This window comes from Macaca fascicularis, chromosome 19 (genome assembly GCF_037993035.2).
Source record: "Macaca fascicularis isolate 582-1 chromosome 19, T2T-MFA8v1.1".
In the NCBI taxonomy this organism is placed as follows: Eukaryota; Metazoa; Chordata; class Mammalia; order Primates; family Cercopithecidae; genus Macaca; species Macaca fascicularis.
Genome location: NC_088393.1, coordinates 43800369 through 43821801, shown reverse-complemented (window position 1 = coordinate 43821801; position 21433 = coordinate 43800369). Strand labels below are relative to the sequence as shown.

The window sequence follows — 21433 nt, the reverse complement described above, 5'->3', positions numbered from 1 at the left end:
GTGTATGTTCCCCTGTTGGTATATGCTCTGCCAGCTCCCTCCGCTTCCTTTCTTCTTGGCATCACTTTACTAAGGATTCTCTAAACTGGTTCCTGTAAGACCTCTCCTTTCCCACTGCTCCACTCCTCCTTCCTCCTCTCACCACCTCTGATCATCCCTTCGGTTCCCCTGAATCCTTTGACATGTGGCCCTTCAGAACTCCTCCATCCCTTTATCCACCCTGCCAGACCTTTCCCTTCCCACTCTAACCCCTACAGTCACTTGAACTTTAGGTGCCCTGCCCCACATTGGGGGCACTCAAGGGGCCCCCAAAAGAAACACCTGTGGCTGAGAAGGAAAAAAGGGCTAACTGGAAACAAAGTGGATATTTTATTCACTCAGCCAAGCTTTGGAGACATCCAGATAGCTCAGTGGCACACCTAAAATTCAGTCACAGCTTCCTTAAGATTATATAACAGGGAAAATGAAAATCTGAAAATCTCCTCCACAAATATTGGCTAAAAAGCATTAGCCCACACATTGAACAGCTAACCTTGTTCCATGTGTCAGAAACACAATTCAGATAAAAATATAAAGTGGAGCAACGATGAGGTGTAACACTATTTTACTGACTCCTGGCTAACATTTTAGAATGAAAGTTATAAGATCTCTGTTTGGGACTGTCTGCCTATGTATGTCTATGTATGTATATTATGTATATGTGATATTTTCTTACCTCGAGATGGTATTAATTATTTATTTAAACATTTTAGTTATTTAGAGATGAGGTCTCACTGTTGCCCAGGCTGGAGTGCAGTAGTGCATAGCTCTCTGCAGCCTTGAACTCCTGGGCTTAAGTGATTCTCCTGCCTCAGCTTTCTGAATAGCTGGATCTACAAGTGCACACCACTGCACTGGGATACATTTTTTTCAGAGACTGGGTCTTGCTATGTTGCCCAGGCTGGCCTCACACTCCTGGCCTCAAGCGATCCTCCTGCCTCAGCCTCCTGAGTAGCTGGAATTACAGGTGTGAGCCACAGCACTTGGCCAAAGTCATGTATAAACTCCCTTAAAGAGTTTATTCAAATTGTTTTAAGATAAAAATGAGTGTTTGTGTAAGTGAAATGTTCCTAACACCCCCAGAAATATAGGAACTAACCCAAAGGCCTTTCAAGTTCATGTGACTTGGGGTAAAATTTTGATAACTGAGTTTAATATTTTTGGTTTAATAAGAAGAGGTTCATCTATGAGCACATATTTTTATTTTACTTGGCTTTACTAGTCAAATAAGTTACTATTGTATTTACTATGTTTAAAACTATAAAAACTATACATTCAACTTAAGAAAAAAGGCACAAATAAATATGTAGTAAAAATGAATTGTCTGATATCCATTATTTCATATACATCAAACATAGCAGGAAAACAAAATAAAACAAACCTATGCATTTAACTTTTCAGGTTTTCCTGATTTGCTTTTAATTGCCTTTTACTTGTATATGCTATACAGTTAACAAAGAAGTGACTTGAGATAATGGCTAGTTTTGTTTAACGTATTATGAAATTTTCATGAACAATCCAAACATAATAAATACTATTTGTGTAGGTCAATATAAGTGGAATAAGAGTTTTATAAATAGGCTTTTCCACAGTTGTTTCATAATATCTGCCTAAAAACAGTTTCCAAAATCTTCTTGGTAACCTGCAACCTAAGAGTCATGCTAAGTTAACTAATACTCATTTATAATTTCTCTACTGAAACATTCATTATTGAATATAAGTTTAAATTTACATACTTTTGGCTCTTTAATTTTATACAGAATAGAAAGACTAAACATATTTGGATCTGTTAAACGCTAAAAAATTGTACTATGAGAAAACATGTATTGAAAAAGTTGTGAGATGATGTATTCATAACATTTGCTAATCTGTTACAGCATGCTAGTATGTAGCAGATAATTCACAACTATCTACTTCTTAGTTTACTCTGTTAAAAGGTTACTAATGGTTAACATTATAATCACTATATGTAATTAAAACTACTAAAAATAGGCGGGGGCAGTGGCTCACGCCTGTAGTCCCAGCACTTTGGGAGGCTACGGCGGATCACCTGAGGTCAGGAGTTCGAGACCGGCCTGGCCAATATGGTGAAACGCCGTCTCTACTAAAAAAACACAAAAATTAGCTGGGCATGGTGGTGCGCACCTGTCATCCCAGCTGCTCCTCAGGAGTCTGAGGCACAAGAATCGCTTGAATCCGGGAGTTGGAGGTTGCAGTGAGCTGAGATCCTGCCACTGTACTCCAGCCTGGGCGACAGAGCGAAAGACTGTCTCAAAAAAAAAAATAATAATAATAATAAAATAAAGAAAGGAAGAAAAAGAAAGAAAGAAATGGTTCATTGCAACCTCTGACTCCCGGGTTCAAGCAGTTCTCCTGCCTCAGCCTCCTGAGTAGCTGGGATTACAAGTGTGCACCACCACGCCCAGCTATTTTTTGTATTCTTTTAGTAGAGACGGGGTTTTGCCATGTTGGCCAGGCTGGTCTTGAATCCTGACCTCAGGTAATCCACCCACCTAAGCCTCCCAAAGTGCTGAGATTACAGGCATGAGCCACTGTGCCCGGCTCACTCTTACTATTTACAATAGCATCAGAAATATTAAAAGCTTAGAGAGGGCCCGGGGCAGTGGCTCACGCCTGTAATCCCAGCACTTTGGGAGGCCGAGGCAGGCGGATCATGAGGTCAGGAGATCGAGACCATCCTGGCAAACATGGTGAAATCCCATTTCTTCTAAAAATACAAAGAAATTAGCCGGGCGTGGTGGTGGGCACCTGTAGTCCCAGCTTCTCGGGAGGCTGAGGCAGGAGAATGGCGTCAATCCGGGAGGCAGCGGAGCTTGCAGTGAGCGGAGATCGCACCACTGCACTCCAGCCTGGGCAACAGAGCGAGACTCCGTCTTAAAAAAAAAAAAAAAAAAGCTTAGAGAGAAACTTAATGAGCAATACTTAAGAATTCTATACTAAAAACAGGAATTTCTTACAGGAATTAGAGAAGCTAACTAAAATGGAAAGCTACAGCATTGTCATGAACCACAGAACTCAATATTGCTAAGACATTAGTTCTCACTAATAAAAAACCTAGCACGTTTATCTAAAGAAATCAAGAAGTTGATTCCAAAATGAAATTGAGAAGAAAATGACCTAGAATAGCTAAAAGTTGTTTTCGTTTGTTTGCTTGCTTTTTTTTGAGATAGAGTCTCACTCTGTTGCCCGGCTAGAGTGCAATGGCACAGTTTTGGCTCACTGCAATCTGTGCCTCCCAGGTTCAAGCAATTCTCCTGCCTCAACCTCCCGAGTAGCTGGGACCACAGGCGTGTGCACCATACCTGGCTAATTTTTGTATTTTTAGTAGAGATGGGGTTTCACCATGTTGGCCAGGCTGGTCTTGAACTCCTGACCTCAGGTGATCTGCCCGCCTCGGCCTCCCAAAGTGCTGGGGTTACAGGCATGAGCCACTATGCCTGGCCCTAAAAGTTTTTAAAAAGCACAAAGTTAGAAGACTTACTCTAACTGACTTCTAGACTTCTTATAAAGTTACAATAATCAAAGACCAGGTGGTATTGTCAATGTGACTTAAAATATGTCCAAAGAAACAACAGATTGTCCAAAAATAGACTGACACAAATGTGATCAATTTTCTCTATGATCATCAGAGTAATTCAGGCAACAAATACTGATGGAACAAATTGATAACCATATAGAAGAATAGACTCTCGAACCCTACTTCACATCATAAAAAAAACATGAGATCCATCACAGAACTAATCATAAAAAGCAAAATATACAGCCAGGTGCAGTGGCTCACACCTGTAATCCCAGCACTTTGGGACAGGCAGATGACCTAAGGCTGGGAGTTCGAGACCAGCCTGACCAACAAGGAGAAACCCGCCTCTACTAAAAATACAGAATTAGTGGGGCGTGGTGGTGGATGCCTATAATTCCAGCTACTTGGGAGGCTGAGGCAGGAGAATCGCTTGAACCCGGGAGGCGGAGGTTGCGGTGAGCTGAGATTGTGCCATTGCACTCTAGCCTAGGCAACAAGAGCAGAATACTGTCTCAAAAAAAAGCAAAATATACACAGAAAATACAGAGCACTATCCTCACCATACCTAGAAAAGAGAACTATCCTCACTATACTTAGAAAAAGACAAATATTTGTTTGAGAGGTCAAATAATTAATTAATTATAAAAGAAACAATGATTAACTGAAATTCACCAAAGTTAAAAACTTCTATTCCTCAAAAGACACAATTAAAATGAATACACAAGTCATAGACTAGGGAAAATATTCGTAATACGTACATTGAACAAAAGATGTCTATCCACAATATGTAAACAATTCCTACTACTCAAGCAAAAATAGATACTACTTAAATAAAAAATGGATAAAACACTTGAACAGGGCTGGGCATGGTAGCTCACGCCTGTAATCCCAGCACTTTGGGAGGCCAAGGTGGGCGGATGGCAAGGTCAGGAGTTTGAGACCAGCCTGGCCAATATCATGAAACCCCATCTCTACTAAAAATACAAAAAAGTACCCAGTGTGGTGGTGCACATTTGTAATCCCAGCAAATTGGGAGGCTGAGGCAGGAGAATTACTTGAACCCAGGAAGCAGAGGTTGCAGTGAGCCAAGATTGCGCTACTGCACTCCAGCCTGGGCGACAGAGTGAGACTCCATCTCAACACCAAAGAAACAAACAAATGAACAAACAAACAAAACACTTGAACAGATGCCTCTAATATAAAAAGCACGTGAAAAGGTTTTCAATATTATTAGCCGTAAGATAAATCTAAATTAAAACTGCGAAGTTGGCCGGGTGTGCTGGCTCACGCCTGTAATCCCAGCACTTTAGGAGGCTAAGGCGGGCGGATCACGAGGTCAGCAGTTTGAGACCAGCCTGATCAACATGGTGAAACCCCGTCTCTACTAAAAATACAAAAATTAGCTGGGCATGGTGGCACACGCCAGTAATCCCAGCTACTTAGGAGGCTGAGGCAGGAGAATTGCTTGAACTCAGGAGGCGGAGATTGCAATGAGCTGAGACTGCGCCATGGCACTCCAGCCCAGACAACAGAGCGAAACTCTGTCTCAAAAAAAAAAAAAAAACTGCAAAGTTATACAACAAGAATGGCCAAAATGACCAGAATGGCCAAAATGAACATAAAATGTAGAAAAGAATGTGGGGCAATCAAAATTCTCATACAGTGCTGATGAAAGTCTAAAGTGGTATAGTAGTTTTAGCTACTAAACTACCAAACTAAAATGGTAGTTTCTAAAGAAGTAAAATATGTATCTGCCTTATGAATCAGCAATATCACTGCTAGGTGTTTACTGGAGAAAAATAAACATGTATGTCCACAGAAATATTTTTACAAGAATGACTATAGCATAAACTAAAAACATCCTAAACTAAAAACATCCTAAACTAAAAACACCCCAAATGTCTTTCAACAAGAGATGCATAAACTGATATATTCATACAATGGAAAACTGTTTCACAGTTAACAAACTACTTATGCATGCAGAAGCATGTATAAATCTCTCAGACATGAAGCTGAGTGAAAGAAAGCAGATATGAAAAAGGTTTGCAATAGACAAAATGAATCTATGTTGGTAGACGTCACAACTCTGATTGTCTTAATGGGAGGGACTGAGTTGGAAGAGGCCTGGTGGATCTTAATGGGTTAATGAAACTGTCTTTTATCTTGATTGGAGTGTGAGATACATGGGTTTATACTTCTGTCAGAACTCACAGAACTTTACACTTTATATCTCCATGTACGTTATACCTATAAAACATGGAATAGATTCTTGGTAAGGTAATAGCAGCCAATATTTCCATAAACACAGGTAAACAAGGAAAAGATTTACATGGGGGTGATATTCATACCTAAAATTTACATTTTAGAGGCATGAAAGTCAGCCATATATAGGCACTTTACAGGTCTCAGGTCTTTAATACATCACTAATAGGAAGGCTACTATGAAAATATAGAAAATAAAAAGTGCTGGTGAAGAAACTGTAACCCTTGTACACTGTTGGTGGGAATGTGAAATGATGCAGCTACTACAGAAAACAGTATGGTGATTCCTTAAATATTAAACACAGAATTACCACATTATTCAGCAATTCCACTTCTGAGACTATACCCAAAAGAACTGAAAGCAGGGACTAAAACTGATATTTGTACACCCATGTTCACAGCAGCAATAGTCACAATAGCCAAAAGATGGAAGGAACCCAACTGACCACTGATGTATGAATGAATAAGCAAAATGTGGTATATACATACAACAGAATATTAATCAGCATTAAAAAGGAAGGAATGGATGAACCTGGAGGACATTATGTTAAGTAAAATAAGCCAGTCAGAAAAAGGATAAACACTATGTGATTCCACTTACAAGAGGTACCTAGAGTAGTCAAATTTACAGAGACTGTAAGTAGAACGGCGGTTGGCAGGGCTAGGGAGTAGGGATAAAGGGAAGTTATTTTTATTTATTTATTTTTTTGAGATGGAGTCTCGCTCTGTCACCCAGGCTGGAGTGCAGTGGTGTTATCTTGGCTCACTGCAACCTCTGCCTCCCAGGTTCAAGCAATTCTCCTGCTTCAGCCTCCCAAGTAGCTGGGATTCCAGATGCCCGCCAGCACGCCCAGTTAATTTTTTGTATTTTTAGTAGAGACGGGGTTTCACCATGTTAGCCAGAATGGTCCCAATCTCCTGACCTCATGATCCGCCCACTTCGGCCTCCCAAAGTGCTGGGATTACAGGCGTGAGCCACCACGCCCGGCTGTGGGAAATTAATGGGTACAGAGCCTCATTTTTGCAAGATGAGTTCTGGAGATGGATGGTGGTGATGGTTGCACAACAGTGAGAATGTACTTGATGCCACTGAACTATATGCTTAAAAAGTTTAAGATAGTATATTTAATGTTATGTGTATTTTACCACAATAACAAAAATAGATCCCTAAAAACATTCAAAGGCATCAACTACTTGACATTTAATATTTACTAGACTTCATTTATAGACTCACCTAGATAGCTGTAACTTGGAAAAATTCTCTGTGTCCATAGCTCTTCTCCTTGTTCCAACTTGCGGATCATATCAGGCTTAGTCATGTGAAACCCTGATGATGGAAAATGAGACTCTTGGTCTAAGCTGTTTCGACTTTAAAACTATTGAAGTAAGATAAAGATACAACTTCAAGGTAGTAAATGAGGTATACATTAATGTCTTACCAAAGTTAATACCTTATACTACACAAGTGATGATATAATCATATTTTCTTTTCTTTTCTTTTTTGTTTTTTTTTTTTTTTGAGACAGTCTCGCTCTGTCACCCAGGCTGGAGTGCAGTGGTGCAATCTTGACTCACTGCCACCTCGTCTCCCAGGTTCAAGCAATTCTCGTGCCTCAGCCTCCTAAGTAGCTGGGATTATAGGTATGTGCCACCACACCCAGCTAATTTTTGTACTTTTTAGTACAGATAGGGTTTCACCATGTTGGCCAGGCTGGTCTTGAACTCCTGGCCTCAAGTGATCCACCTGCCTCGGCCTCCCAAAGTGCTGGGATTACAGGCGTGAGCAACTGCGCCTGGCAAGATAATACTTTCTACTAAAAAAAAAAAATTACCTCTAATCCCTGAAATTCAAAGTTCTATATGTATCAGGAATTCTTAGAAGGAGATGCATGACATTGAAAGATTCAGGAGTGCTTCTTACCCACAGATACAAAGTGGCAATAGTTTTCCAACATCACATCCCTGTAGAGGGCCTTCTGAGCAGGGTCTAGTTGCTGCCACTCCTCCTGGGTGAAGTCCACAGTCACATCCTTGAATGACACTGATCCCTGTAAGGGCATACTCTAGTTCATCCTGAAGTGATCGGAAATGTGTGAGAACTAGATATTGGAGACCTAGTACTGACAATGTTTACTGGTCAGACTAGTTTCCTTATTTATGTTTTATATTGTATAAAATTCTCTCTCTGAAAATACATCCATTTGTATTTACTTATAATCTCATGCTAAACATACTGAGATCACACTACTTGTCCTGAATGTGACTGGTTGCCTGGTAGACCAAAATGAATAAAACCCTGACCCTGCTCATGAGAAGTTACAGGCTAAGAGAGGGGCATACATGTAAATACATGCACTTAGTAGGTTTTACAGATGCAATGACAGAAATACGTACAAGGTAAAGTGTCACAAAACAAGGAAAAATTTCATTTTGTACTCTGAGGCTTCACTGAGGACATAAAAGTTTTGTACTCACAACGAATTTGTTTTGTAGGAATACAGGGCATCAGCTTTTAAAAATTCATGGGGAGAAAAAAACCAGTTAGTAAATCAGGAAATAGCAAAAGGCACAGTATGTTAGGAAACAGTCTTTGAGCTCTAAGAAGGAAAAGGTATATGGAGGTAGGCAGTGGGGATATTATGACATGACACTAGATTTTTTTTTCCTACAGAACAGCGGTCTTAAAGATATACTGAACACATTCCCAACATTGTAGCTATTTATAAACCATCAATAGGCATTTATGAAAATCTACATTGTTAATGATTACTGCTCTTGAATGTAAATTGTTAACATTTTATTTCCTTCCAGTAGACTATCTCGTACATTCTACTGTGATGCATGCCCTACTTTGGGTCTGCTGCTTTAAGGAACAGAAAGAACGTGAATAAACATAAGGACACACATGTTACGTGATAAAAGTTTTGAGGCAATACTCCTGAAGACTAGAAAAGGCTTAATGTATATTATGTGGGAATGACAATTAAGTAACCATGGTTAGAGATGTCTTCTAGATTAAGGAAGTGTCAGCGGACTGACGGAGAACAACTGCACCTACATGACCACCATTACAACAGAGATGGTTGTAAATTGGCTGTAGAGTGGAAAAGATACAGGCATGTTATCTGCATAGGCAAATGCATGGCTGCTGGGACTAGAAAGTGAAAATGGGAAACAGAAGAAAATGTAGGCTGGACCAAAGGAAGTAATGAGGTAAACCTTGGAAGTGTACTTTAAGTGTCTGTGGAACATACAGGTGGTGATAGCTAGTGGAGGTTGGATATATAGTTTTGACACTCTGGACAGGGGTCTAGAGTGGAGAGGGGTATTTGAGAGTCACTAGAATCACACTAAGTGTAGCCTTCAGAGTGAATATGATTATGCATAGAGAAAAAGGGACTGTGAAGAAGAGAACCAATTAGCATCTGACGAAAACCAATATTGTAAAGGTTGGTGGATGAGCTAAAGAGGAATTTTCTGAAAGATATGAAAAGAGGACAAAGTACTGTTTGATCAACAATAGAGTATTTCAAAAGTGGCCTGGCATATGGATTTCCTTCTCCTGCACCAGCATATAAAACATTAAAAGAAACTAAAAAGAAAATAACAAATCTCTAACAGCATCAGAATACTGGAAAGGTTTTCACTGGCAGGCCACAATTTATAGGATCAGCTAGCAGACATGAATAAAACAGGAAGATCAGAGAGGAGGAACACAAAACCTGTTTCTTTGACAAGCCTGCAATCAAATTGCTACCCTAAACGCCTCACAAAGCAGGACATCTTTCCAGAAACTAATGCTGGGATCTACCACTTCTATCTCCCAACATATCATTGCAAAACCTAGGCTAGCAGAGATAATTAAGGTTTTTCCATGTCTGCTCCATGACTACTCACAACTTAGATCTCAAATCAGCATCAGGACAAGTTAAATTGATTCAAGCCATATATTCCCATTTAAATCAAGACAATACCTTTCTGTTTCAGCAGTTTGTTTGTGAGAAGACTGAGAAAGGAGATGATGAATGATGTACCCAATGAATATGTACAACTAGAAGGTGCGCTTGGGGAAGGCTTAAGTTGATCTGGTTGGAATGGAGAAATTGTGAACAGGGCTGGATAAAGGATGAGGCAGGTGAGGCATCTAGAATGCAAAATTTAGGAAGGCACAGCCCTGAGGGTACCCCTTAAATATTTCACCTCATGCCACTTGCCTGCCTCATCCTAATCTGGCCCTGACTGAAGACTAGTTTCACGGAAGAAAATCCCAATATCTGGGAAGGTTAAAGGACAGGGAAGCTCATGTTCATACACCATGAAAAAAAGTTATTCCAGAAAGAGAGGAAACATCATCTCACCTGAGACATGGCTTTGAGATTTCTAGATGAAACTTCTCTTTTGAGCTCTTCTTTTGGAAAAGGAAACAGTCCTGAGAAAGCAGAGATAGAGGATACATGTATGTGTAAGACCATACTTAACTCAGAACTCCCGGAATTAACTCAGTTAAATCTGCATGAATGTTCACTATTTCAGCACTTGTCCACCCTACGTACCCTTCAGATGTCCAGGATGGTAGTTAGTGGGAAAACGGACAAATCAGTCTCCCTCACAAACACCAGAAACCCAGTCTGTTGGTAAAGTAGACAGGATTCTGGGGAACCTGTTTTAACTTCAAGAGAGGGAACATTGTGTTTTTCGCTCTGCAGCTCTGCCTTCCATCTCCCACTAAACACAGGTTTACTGTGTATTTCCAAATGGTTCTTCTTGGACTTTTTGCCAATTTACACTGACAGTAGTGGATGAGAATACCTTCCCAAGCCCTGATGAAGACAGTTGACAACTTTTAAATCTGTGCTTATCTGGTCTATATTGTATTGAGAATGATTTTTTTTTTTTTTTTTTTTTGAGACGGGGTTTCACTCTTGTTGCCTAGGCTGGAGTGCAATGGTACAATCTCAGCTCACCACAACCTCCACCTCCCGGGTTCAAGCGATTGTCTTACCTCAGCCTCCTGAATAGCTGGGATTACAGGCATGTACCACCACACCCAGCTAATTTTGTATTTTTAGTAGAGTCGGGGTTTCTCCATGTTGGTCAGGCTGGTCTCGATCTCCCAATCTCAGGTGATCTGCCCACCTTGGCATCCCAAAGCGCTGGGATTACAGGTATTAGCCACCACGCCAGGCCCGCAAAATAACAATTTTAATTATTACAGTGAGACTGGACTTATTAAGAATCTATCCAATACTTTTTATTACCTTAGCATGTCTAAGGGAGTAGGGAACCTCACTCATATAGAAGTGTTGAAAGTGGTAGTTATGACAGGCATGGTGGCTCACACCTGTAATCCCAGCACTTTGGCAGGCCTGGAGGGGGAGGATTACTTGAGGTCAGGAGTTCAAGACCAGCCTGGGCAACATGGTGAAACCCCATCTCTACTAAAAATACAAAAATTAACTGGGTGTGGTGGCGCAAGCCTGTAGTCCCAGCTACTCAGGAAGCTGGGGCAGGTGAATCACTTGAACTCCAGGGGCAGAGGTTGCAGTGAGCAGAGATCACGCCACTGCACTTCAGCCTGGGCAAAAGAGCAAGATTCCATCTTAAAACAAACAAACAAACAAACAAAAACAACAACAAAAGTGGTAGCTATGGTAAAAAAAAATTTTTTTTCCTGCATGGCCCCCAGTGGAACGCTATTCATTTCAACATATTGGTTTTAGTTAATATAGTGTTTCCAGGTAACGAATCTGGGAATTATGAAAATCACCTTTTCCCCTCTGATACTGTTATCTCTATTTTATTTGCTAAATTGCTGATTAGTTACAATTTTGGAGGGAGGTTTAATGGCTACCATTCAGATAATCAAATCTTACATAACCAACTAGCCATGGTCATAACAGAGTTCCTCAATCATTCAAATATTTAGGTCACCAAGGCCACAAAACCACCAGAAGTAACAGTAGGTTACAAACACATGCAGAGTCAGTCAATCAAACATCCTTCAGAGAACCAGCAACCTACAGGCCCCACTTGTCATTCACAACCTCAGACAGCAGCTAACACGATTCCAGGCAAAGTCACAATCACATCCACAAATCACTTTCAATTCTCCACACTCACAGTCTCAAATGCGACTCACACCTAATCTAAAAATAGACACACGCAGAGGAAACCTCGCGCAGCAACACTACTCCGTCCACTTTTCACACAATCGGCCACAACATCCCAAAGAGAGACAAGCACCTAAAATGCAGCAGGTTGGGCGCAGGAGGCCACCCCCATTCAACTCGCGCGCGCGCGCACACTCAGCGCCCGCTCCGCGCAGGGACCCGCCGCCAGCGATGGCGCTTCCGCGGGATCAGAACGGGCAAAATCCCCCTTCGCGTAGCTCGCTCCGGGTCACCCTCAAGGTCACGCCCACGGACCACGCCCGGGGCCCGGCTCGTACAGATCTGAGCGTCTGGATACCGCGGTCTCGGTTCCCTCTTCAGAATTACCAGGCCCGGCTGGGACTCTTGGTTACCTCCCTGGCCTCCCCACCCGGTTCCGCGTCCTTAGACAGCTCTCCCGGAACGGAGCTCCCAGTGCCCTCCTCGGCCTCCTCAGCACCCCAGGCACCCACCAAGCCTCACCCCCGGCCCAGGGTGAGTCGTCTGCGCCTGCGCACTCGCGCGTGGGCCTGAGCTCCCAGGAGTCTCCGGGGCGGCCCGTTAGGCGCCGCGCGGTGCTCGCTGCGGGCGCTCCCCTCCATTTGCACCCACGCCGACTCTATTGCGACGGGGACTACGCTTCTCCCAGGACCCCGGCTCCCTTTTCCGTTAACCTGGTGGTCGTTTTCCGTGTGGTGAGTTGAGGTGACCCGGGTCTGGATGCGAGAGGAGCTCACGGCAGGGGACCCGGGTTCCTGGGGCGCGGAGAGGGCTTGTGGAGGCAGAAGCCCCAGGCCTGTGTGCAAGTTACCTGCTGGGGAGGGAGACTGTGTGACTGTGTGTGTGTATGCGGTTCTGTGGCTGCGTCCATGTGTGGTGTGATTGTGAGTGGGCGCGCCTGTGACGGGCCCGGGACGGGTGCGGGGTATGTGCACAGCAGGTGCACAGCCGGGACAGCCCTGACTGTCCCCTATTGGGTCCGCGGGACCGAGTGGGGGCGGGACCGTTTTTATGACGGCGCTGAGCGGTGACAGTGAATGTGTCGTGCTGTTATCAGTGATCCTGTGATAGCGCTGTTGTGACCCACTGGAGACTGTGGTCAAAACTGGCCTGGTGCAGCTTTACAGAGTTTGATTTCTGCAGTTCTGGGTCTCGGGAATAGGTGGACAAAATCGCTGTGTGGCTCGATCTGTGTCTGTGGAAGACTCCGAGACCTTCTGTTCTAAAGCATGGCCCCTGTCGCTTTCATAAAGCATAATGCACAGTGGCATGCAGCCTTGCCAATGTTGGGGCCAATTTTAAGTTGCGTGATTTCTTAAGAGTTTGTTGTACTGGGATTTCTTTCACTGCCTCAGTCATTTCACCTTATAACCACATTGCACAGTGTGCAGTCAAATGGCTATCGAAAGGGAAGCTGGATATTTGAGATCCAGAATGAAGTTTCCAACTGAAAAAGCACAGCCTTGTGTTTCACATGGACAAGGCTGTGTACTGATATGCACAGCCTTGTGTTTGATACGGAGATGTTAGAGCTGGAATTGCTCCCAAGGCAAGGTCCTGGGAAGATATGATATTGAGGCCCCAAAAGTAGGATTCCTTTCTCCAAAGATGTGTGTGTGATGGAGTTTCACTCTTGCTGCCCAGGCTGGAGTGCAGTGGTGTGATCTCAGCTCACTGCTACCTCCGCCTTCTGGGTTCAAGTGATTCTCCTGCCTCAACCTCCCAAGTAGCTGGGATTATAAGCATCCACTGCCATGCCCAGCTTTTTTTTTTTTTTTTTTTGTATTTTTAGTAGAGACAGGGTTTCACCATATTGGCCAGTCTGGTCTCCCAACCCCCGACTTCAAGTGATCCACCCGCCTTAGCCTCCCAAAGTGCTGGGATTATAGGCATGAGCTGCTATGCCCAGCCAAATTTGCTACCATTTTCTTAAGAATTTTTGCATGAGGTTTTTGGTCTGTCATTTCTTTTCTTGTAGTATCTTTATCAGGTTTTGGTATTAGGGTAGTACTGGCCTAAAAATATATGAACTGTCCTGTCCTTCCCTATTTTCTGAAAAAGTCTGTATAAGATTGGTATTATTTGTTCCTTAAATTTCTGGTTGAATTATCTGGCAAAATCATCTATGCCTGGAGATTTCTTTTCTTGATGTAATAAATTCAATTTCCTTTTTTTTTTTTTTGAGACGTAGTCTCGCTCTGTCACCCAGGCTGGAGTGCAGTGGCACGATCTCGGCTCACTGCAAGCTCCGCCTCCCCGGTTCATGCCATTCTCCTGCCTCAGCCTCCCAAGTAGCTGGGACTACAGGCGCCCGCCACCATGACCAGTTAATTTTTTTTGTATTTTTTAGTAGAGACGGGGTTTCACCGTGTTAGCCAGGATGGTCTCGATCTCCTGTCCTGGTGATCCATCTGCCTCAGCCTCCCAAAGTGCTGGGATTACAGGCGTGACCAACCGTGCCTGGCCTCAATTTCCTTGATATATCTGTTTCATCTTGTGTGTTTTAGTAAGTTGTATTTTTTTAAAGGAATTTTGTCCATTTCATCTGAATTCTCAAATTTGTTGACATTAAGTTGTCTATCGTAATTTTTTTTTTTTTTTTTTTTTTTGAGACGGAGTCTTACTCTGTCACCAGGCTGGAGTACAGTGGCGTGATCTTGGCTCCCTGCAACCTCTGCCTCCCTGCAACCTCTGCCTCCCAGGTTCAAGTGATTCTCCTGCCTCAGCCTCCCGAGTAGCTGCGACTACAGACGCGCACCACCACATTCAGCTAATTTTTGTATTTTTAGTAGAGATGGGGTTTTACCATGCTGGCCAGGATGGTCTCGATCTCTTGACCTTGTGATCTGCCCACCTTGGCCTCCCAATAATAATTATCTTGTTAGACTCCTAATGTCTAATATGTTCCTTAGTGATAAGTTATCTTTCATTTCTGATATTAGTAATTTGTCTTTGCAGTTTTTTAGTTGATAATTCTAGTTAAGTTTTTATCAATTTTTTTTCTTTTTTTTTTTTTTTTTGAGACGGAGTCTTGCTCTGTTGCCCAGTCTGGAGTGTGGTGGCGCTATCTCAGCTTACTGCAACCTCCACCTCCCAGGTTCAGGCGATTCTCATCCTTCAGCCTCCAGAGTAGCTGGGACTACAGGCGCATGCCACCATGCCTGGCTAAGTTTTTTATTTTTAGTAGAGATGGGGTTTCATCATGTTGGCCAGACTGGTTTCAAACTTCTGACTTTAGGCTGGGTGCGGTGGCTCACGCCTGTAATCCCAGCACTTTGGGAGGCCGAGGCGGGCGGATCACGAGGTCAGGAGATTGAGACCACGGTGAAACCCCGTCTCTACTAAAAATACAAAAAATTAGCCGGGCACGGTGGCGGGCGCCTGTAGTCCCAGCTACTCGTGATGTTGAGGCAGGAGAATGGCGTGAACCCGGGAAGTGGAGCTTGCAGTGAGCCGAGATTGCGTCACTGCACTCCAGCCTGGGCAACAGATCCAGACTCCGCCTCAAAAAAAAAAAAAAAAAAAAAAAAAAACTTCTGACTTTAGATGATCCGCCCACCTCGGCCTCCCAAAGTACTGGGATTACAGGCATGAGCCATCATGTCCACCCAAGGTTTTACCAATTTTGTTCCTTTTTTCAGAGAATTCGCTTTTAGTTTGGCTAATTATATATTTCATTTATTTTTTTCTCTCATCTTATTTCCTTTCTTCTGGATATTGAGAGTTTACTTTGCTTTTTCTTTTCTAGCCTTTTAAAGTAGAACCTGTAGTTATTTATTCTAGGCCTTCTCTTCTAATATAAGCATTTAAATCCAGAATCTCTACTTTAACTCCATTCCACAAATTTTCTTTTTATTTATTTATTTATTTAGGTATTTACTTATTTTTGAGGCAAAGTCTCACTCTGTCACCTGGGCTGGAGTGCAGTGGTGCGATCACGGCTCACTGCAACCTCGACTTCCTGGGCTCAAGTGATCCTCCTGCCTCAGCCTCCCACGTAGCTGGGACCACAGCATGTGATTGCATGCCATCGCATCCTGTTAATTTTTGTATTTTTTGTAGATATGAGGTTTCACCCTGTTGCCTAGGCTGGTCTGAAACTCCTGAGCTCAGGTGATCCACCTGCCTTGGCTTCTCAAAGTGCTGGGATTTTAGGTATGAGCCACCATGCCTAGCCCCACAAATTTTTATATGGTGCATTTTCACTATCAGTTAGTTCAAACTATTTTCTTTTTCCCATTGATTTCTTCTTTAACCTATGGATTATGTAGAAGTGTGTTTAATGTCCAAACATTTGTGTGTTTTCTAGGTACTTCATTGTCAGTGATTCCTAATTTCATTTCACCAAAGAACACATTGTGTATGATTTTGATCCTTTGAAATTCACGAATGCTTTTTTAATGGCCTAATATGTGATCTGTCTTGAATATACCATGTGCACTTGAAAAGCACGTGTATTTTACAGTTGTTGGGTGCATTATTTTGCAAAATATTAATTTTATCAAGTTGGTTGCTAATCCATATATCTTCACTGATATTTTTTGTCTTTTTTTTTTTTTTTTTGCCAGTTGCTGAGAGATGGATGTTAAAAATCAAGGCCAGGACTACAGTAAGGCTGAAATCATTGAAGTCCTTGGAGCAGAACTGAAAGAGGTACTTACTAACTTTTAGGGTTGTGTAAGTGCAATGTTGTTTGAAGCTGTGTGTGTGTTTCTGTAAAGACTGGTCTGGAAAACAGACCAGGGGAAAACATTTCTTTGCTTTTCTGCTCCGCTCTCACATGAAAACAACAAACACAGTAAGAGTCAACACCAAAGACTTCAGTGACCCCCAGATATGTGGGGATTTCCCCTACCAGCAAGCAAGCAAGCAATCAGTTCTGCAGCAGATACCAACTGCGTATCCTCCAATTTAATTCTGACACTATCTGCCTGGAAATAGCATCAGATCCCTCAGGCTGACGGCTCAGTCCCTAAGACTGGCATCTCTTCAGACACCAGTTGCAAGTCTGGGCCTCTAGAACTTCTGACCAACCGGGCTTCAAGTTGGCGTTCCCAGACATTTACAGTGGCTCATGGCTGGAGGATCACTTGAGGCCAAGAGTTCAAGACCAGCCTGGGCAACGTGAGACCTGTCTCAAGAAAATAAAAAGTAAAATTAGCTCGGCATGGAGGTACAAGTCTGTGTAGTCCTAGCTACTTGGGAGGTTGGGGTGAAAGGATCACTTGAGTCCAGGAATTCAAGGTTACAGTGAGCAGTGATCTGTGCCATTGCACTCCAGCCTGCGCAACAAAGCGTGATCCTGTCTTAAAAAAAAAGAAAAAGAAAAAAAAAGATGGGGTTCTCACAACTCCCTTTTTGGGTTCAATTAATTTGCTGAAGTGGCTCACAGAACTCAAGGAAACACTTATGTTCGCTGGTTTAATATAAAGGATATTACAAAGGATATAGATGAAGAGATGCATTGGGCAAGGTATGGGGAAGGGGCATATTGTTGGAAGCGCAGAATAGGCAAGACTCCAGAGAAAGTTTCTCTTCTCTCCCCACTTCTTGCTGCCATTGTCTGTTAAGTTTGATCCACAATAGATGGATCTCATTCTCCTTTTCCATTTCCCTCATATTTGTCATGGCCCTTTTGAATCCTGCCATTCAGTGTTCTGATTTTCACAGTGCTGGGGGTCATCAGTATTTTCCTAAGGTGGAATAGCACTCACTTCAGACCAAGGATGACAGAGGTGTGGGGAGCAAACATACACTTAGAGGATAGGGCAGACCAAGTGAATGACAACTCTTTCCATCACACCCACCCTCAAATCATGAGGTACTTATCCACTTTTACCTTTGAATACAGGACTGTGGTTCTCCTATGCAAAGACGGCAGGGAGTGGACGCTAGGAGGGTAAAACAACGCTGTGAATCAAGCTCAAGAGATCTCCCTCGGAATTTAATTAAACTACTACCGGAGGTCATATACTAAACTAGTAATCCCTTAAGGCATAAGACATGTTAAAACCACTTTATTGAGCCATAATTCACATACAATTCACCCATTTAAAGTGTACAATTCAATGGATTTTTGTATATTCACAGAGTAATACATTCATCCTCACAATTTTATTTTATTTTGAGACAGAGTCTTGCTCTTTCGCCCAGGCTGTAGTGCAGTGGCATGATCTCGGCTCACTGCAACTTCCTCCTTCTGGGTTCAAGTGATTCTCCTGCCTCAGCCTCCCAAGTAGCTGGGATTACAGGCACACGCCACCACACCTGGCTAATTTTTGTATTTTTAGTAGAGAAAGGGTTTCACCATGTTGACAAGTCTGGTCTCAAACTCCTGGGCTCAAGCATCACCACAATTTTAGATCGTATTTGTCTCCCAAAGAAATCCAGCTCCCCTTTGCTATCGCTTCCAAACCCCCATGCCCTCCAGCCCTAGGCAACCGTTAATGTGCTTTTTCTTGACAGATTTTCCTGTTCTGGACATTTCATATAAATGGAGTCATGCAGTATGTAAATCCTTCATGACTAGCTTCTTTAACTTACCATAATGTTTTGAAAGTTCATCCATGTAACGTGTATCATTATTACTTTCTTTTTATGACTGAATAATATTCTAAGATATGGTAAAGATATGACATCTTGCTTACCCATTCATCAGCTGACGGATGTTTAGGATGTTTCCATTTTTTGGCTACTGTGAATAATGCTGCTGTGAAGATTCATGTGCTTGTTTTAGTGTGGAAATGTTTTCATTTCTGTCAGGTAGACCTGAGGAGTAGAATTGGAGATTATGCTAACATGATGTTTAACCATGTCAGGAACTGCTAGATTGATTTTCACAGCAACTGGACCATTTACATTCCCACTAGCAGGGTAAAAGAGTTTTTATTTCTCAACATCCTTGACAACACTTAAAAAAAATTATAGCCATCGTAGTAGGTGTAAAGTATTCATAGTATCTCATTATTGTGTTGTGCATTTCCCTAATGGTTAAGAAGGTCATGGGATTTTTTTTTTTTTTTTCCCTGAGATGGAGTCTTGCTCTGTCACCCAGGCTGGAGTGCAGTGGCGTGATCTTGGCTCACTGCAACCTCCACCTCCTGGGTTCAAGCGATTCTCCTGCCTCAGCCTCCTGAGTAGCTGGGATTACAGGCGCTTGCCACCACGCCTGGCTAATTTTTGTATTTTTAGTAGAGACGGGGTTTTACCATGTTGGCCAGGCTGGTCTCAAACTCCTGACCTCAAGTGATCCACCTGCCTCAGCCTCCCAAAGTGTTGGGATTACAGGCGTGAGCCACCACACCCAGCCGGTCATGGGATTTTATTATACTTTTATGCATGATAGGAGTAAACAGAATCTGCAAACTCCTCTTTTTCCTTCACATAGAAACCTTATACATACTGATGTCTTCTGGAAAAACAGAGATGAGTTTAAGCATTATCAGGGCAGCAAATTATGACATAAACAACAGGATTTAGGATTACTATTGAAATATGAGGTCTTAAAGACTCCTTTGCACAAATAATACAAATAAGCAAATTATAGACAGGAAAATAGCTCAGGATGATCAGAGTTCTCTCTCTACTGACCAGGAGAGTAACACTGATATTCACTGAGTGTTCTCAATTCAATAGTTTATCATATCAGGTTCTTTTAAATAGATTTTATGACACAGAGTGGTGTCTTTTCCCCTGTAGCTCCATAGAGAGAACACATCTCCTCCATATTTTTAAAAGATTCCTTTTTACGGCCGGGCGCGGTGGCTCAAGCCTGTAATCCCAGCACTCTGGGAGGCCGAGACGGGCGGATCACGAGGTCAGGAGATCGAGACCATCCTGGCTAACACGGTGAAACCCCGTCTCTACTAAAAAATACAAAAAACTAGCCGGGCGAGGTGGCGGGCGCCTGTAGTCCCAGCTACTTGGGAGGCTGAGGCAGGAGAATGGCGTAAACCCGGGAGGCAGAGCTTGCAGTGAGCCGAGATCCGGCCATTGCACTCCAGCCTGGGCGACACAGCGAGACTCCGTCTCAAAAAAAAAAAAAAAAAAGATTCCTTTTTACTCCTATTAGGTGGGTCTGCATCCTTAAGAATTTTACTTGTTTGCGTGATGACAAAACAGGACTGAAAAGCTCAATACATATTACAAGGAAATGGAAAATGGAGTCAACAATTTTTGAAGTTAAAATGTTAATAAAGAGCATATAATGTTTTATAGTCATTGCCACTCCTGTCATTGCCTGCCCTTTCACTGTCACCTCTTCTGCCTCATGATCCACAGTTGGAACCCCTTAAATAATCAATGTGGCATGTAAATCAAGGAACAGTACATACATAGCTTAGAAGATGTAAGCATAAATGTTAAGATGTTGCTTAGATATCCATAGTTACTGAGCCAGCTAGGGAATGAGCTGTGTGGTGATGTTAAGTATCATTAACCATCACATTCAGTCCTGGAGCTGGCCAGAAACCAGTCTCCTCATTACCTTCCATCCCACCAAAATCCAGCCTCCCAATGTGGCCACTGCTGAGGAGTATGGAAAGGAGTCACGAGCTAATCACTTAGAAAAATTCATAGTAGGCCGGGCGCGGTGGCTCAAGCCTGTAATCCCAGCACTTTGGGAGGCCGAGACGGGCGGATCACGAGGTCAGGAGATCGAGACCATCCTGGCTGACACGGTGAAACCCCGCCTCTACTAAAAAAATACAAAAAACTAGCCGGGCGAGGTGGCAGGCGCCTGTAGTCCCAGCTACTCGGGAGGCTGAGGCAGGAGAATGGCGTGAACCCGGGAGGCAGAACTTGCAGTGAGCTGAGATCCGGCCACTGCATTCCAGCCTGGGTGGCAGAGCGAGACTCCGTCTCAAAAAAAAAAAAAAAAAAAGAAAAATTCATAGTAATCTCTTTTGTATACATAGTGCCTTACGGTTTACAAAGCAATTTTCCAGCTTTTATTTCGGTTTTGTGAGAAACAGGTAGAAAGACACTAATTTATTTACTACACTGACACTGAATATACTTTGTCTCATTTCATAAAAACTTACTCCCTCCATTTACAGATGAGATGGGTAGAGCAGAAATGCCTGTCTTCATTTTACATCAGAAGAGAATGAGGCTCAGTAACATTAAGGGATATACACAACTAAAAACAGTGCAGGTGGGGATTGTAGCTAGATCTGTCTGAGCACAGAGCTCTGGAACACTGACTGCCCTGCAGCTCAGTTACTCCACATGAAGATGAATCTGGGGCTCTCTGCTGGTCAAGAGGCAGCTCATTTCTGTATCAAACTTCGCAAAAACTTCCCACTCATCCATGAGCCCCTGTAAACCTTTAAACTGGAAGTAATGGGAGGGCAGCAAGTGGAAACTGATAGGCCTGAGTCTTTAATTATTTCCTCCATGTTTAATATTGGGTTTGTTGTTTCTCCCCACCACAAACTCAGAA

At 42.8% G+C, this 21433-nt stretch overlaps 2 protein-coding genes across 39 annotated transcripts in view; one reads left to right on the top strand and one right to left on the bottom strand.

Moving 5' to 3' along the window:
- Positions 1-21433, bottom strand: part of ZNF382 (zinc finger protein 382) — a 51441-nt gene that overhangs the window by 16352 nt on the left and 13656 nt on the right. For 7 of the 36 annotated variants that reach the window (XR_012427507.1, XR_012427506.1, XM_015441413.4 and 4 more), the window contains 4 exons: positions 18639-18759; positions 10201-10271; positions 7764-7890; positions 7077-7169 (listed from right to left, as the gene is read on the bottom strand). Coding sequence is in view for 26 of the 36 variants with exons in the window: in XM_015441413.4 (XP_015296899.2) it covers positions 7077-7169; positions 7764-7890; positions 10201-10271; positions 18639-18642 (295 nt within the window). In the remaining 10 variants the exon portion in view is untranslated. Of the gene's footprint in view, positions 1-2184; positions 2306-7076; positions 7170-7763; positions 7916-8317; positions 8352-10200; positions 10272-12085; positions 12500-17595; positions 17685-17830; positions 17883-18638; positions 18760-21433 lie in introns of those variants that run through there. The other 29 variants (XR_012427513.1, XM_065536513.2, XM_074023298.1 and 26 more) reach the window with 17 other exon arrangements.
- Positions 12264-21433, top strand: part of ZNF529 (zinc finger protein 529) — a 52312-nt gene continuing 43142 nt past the window's right edge. For 2 of the 3 annotated variants that reach the window (XM_045378857.2, XM_045378854.2), the window contains exons 1-2: positions 12532-12686; positions 16560-16644. The gene's annotated coding sequence lies outside the window, so the exon portion shown is untranslated. Of the gene's footprint in view, positions 12487-12531; positions 12687-16559; positions 16645-21433 lie in introns of those variants that run through there. The other variant, XM_065536506.2, reaches the window with a different exon arrangement.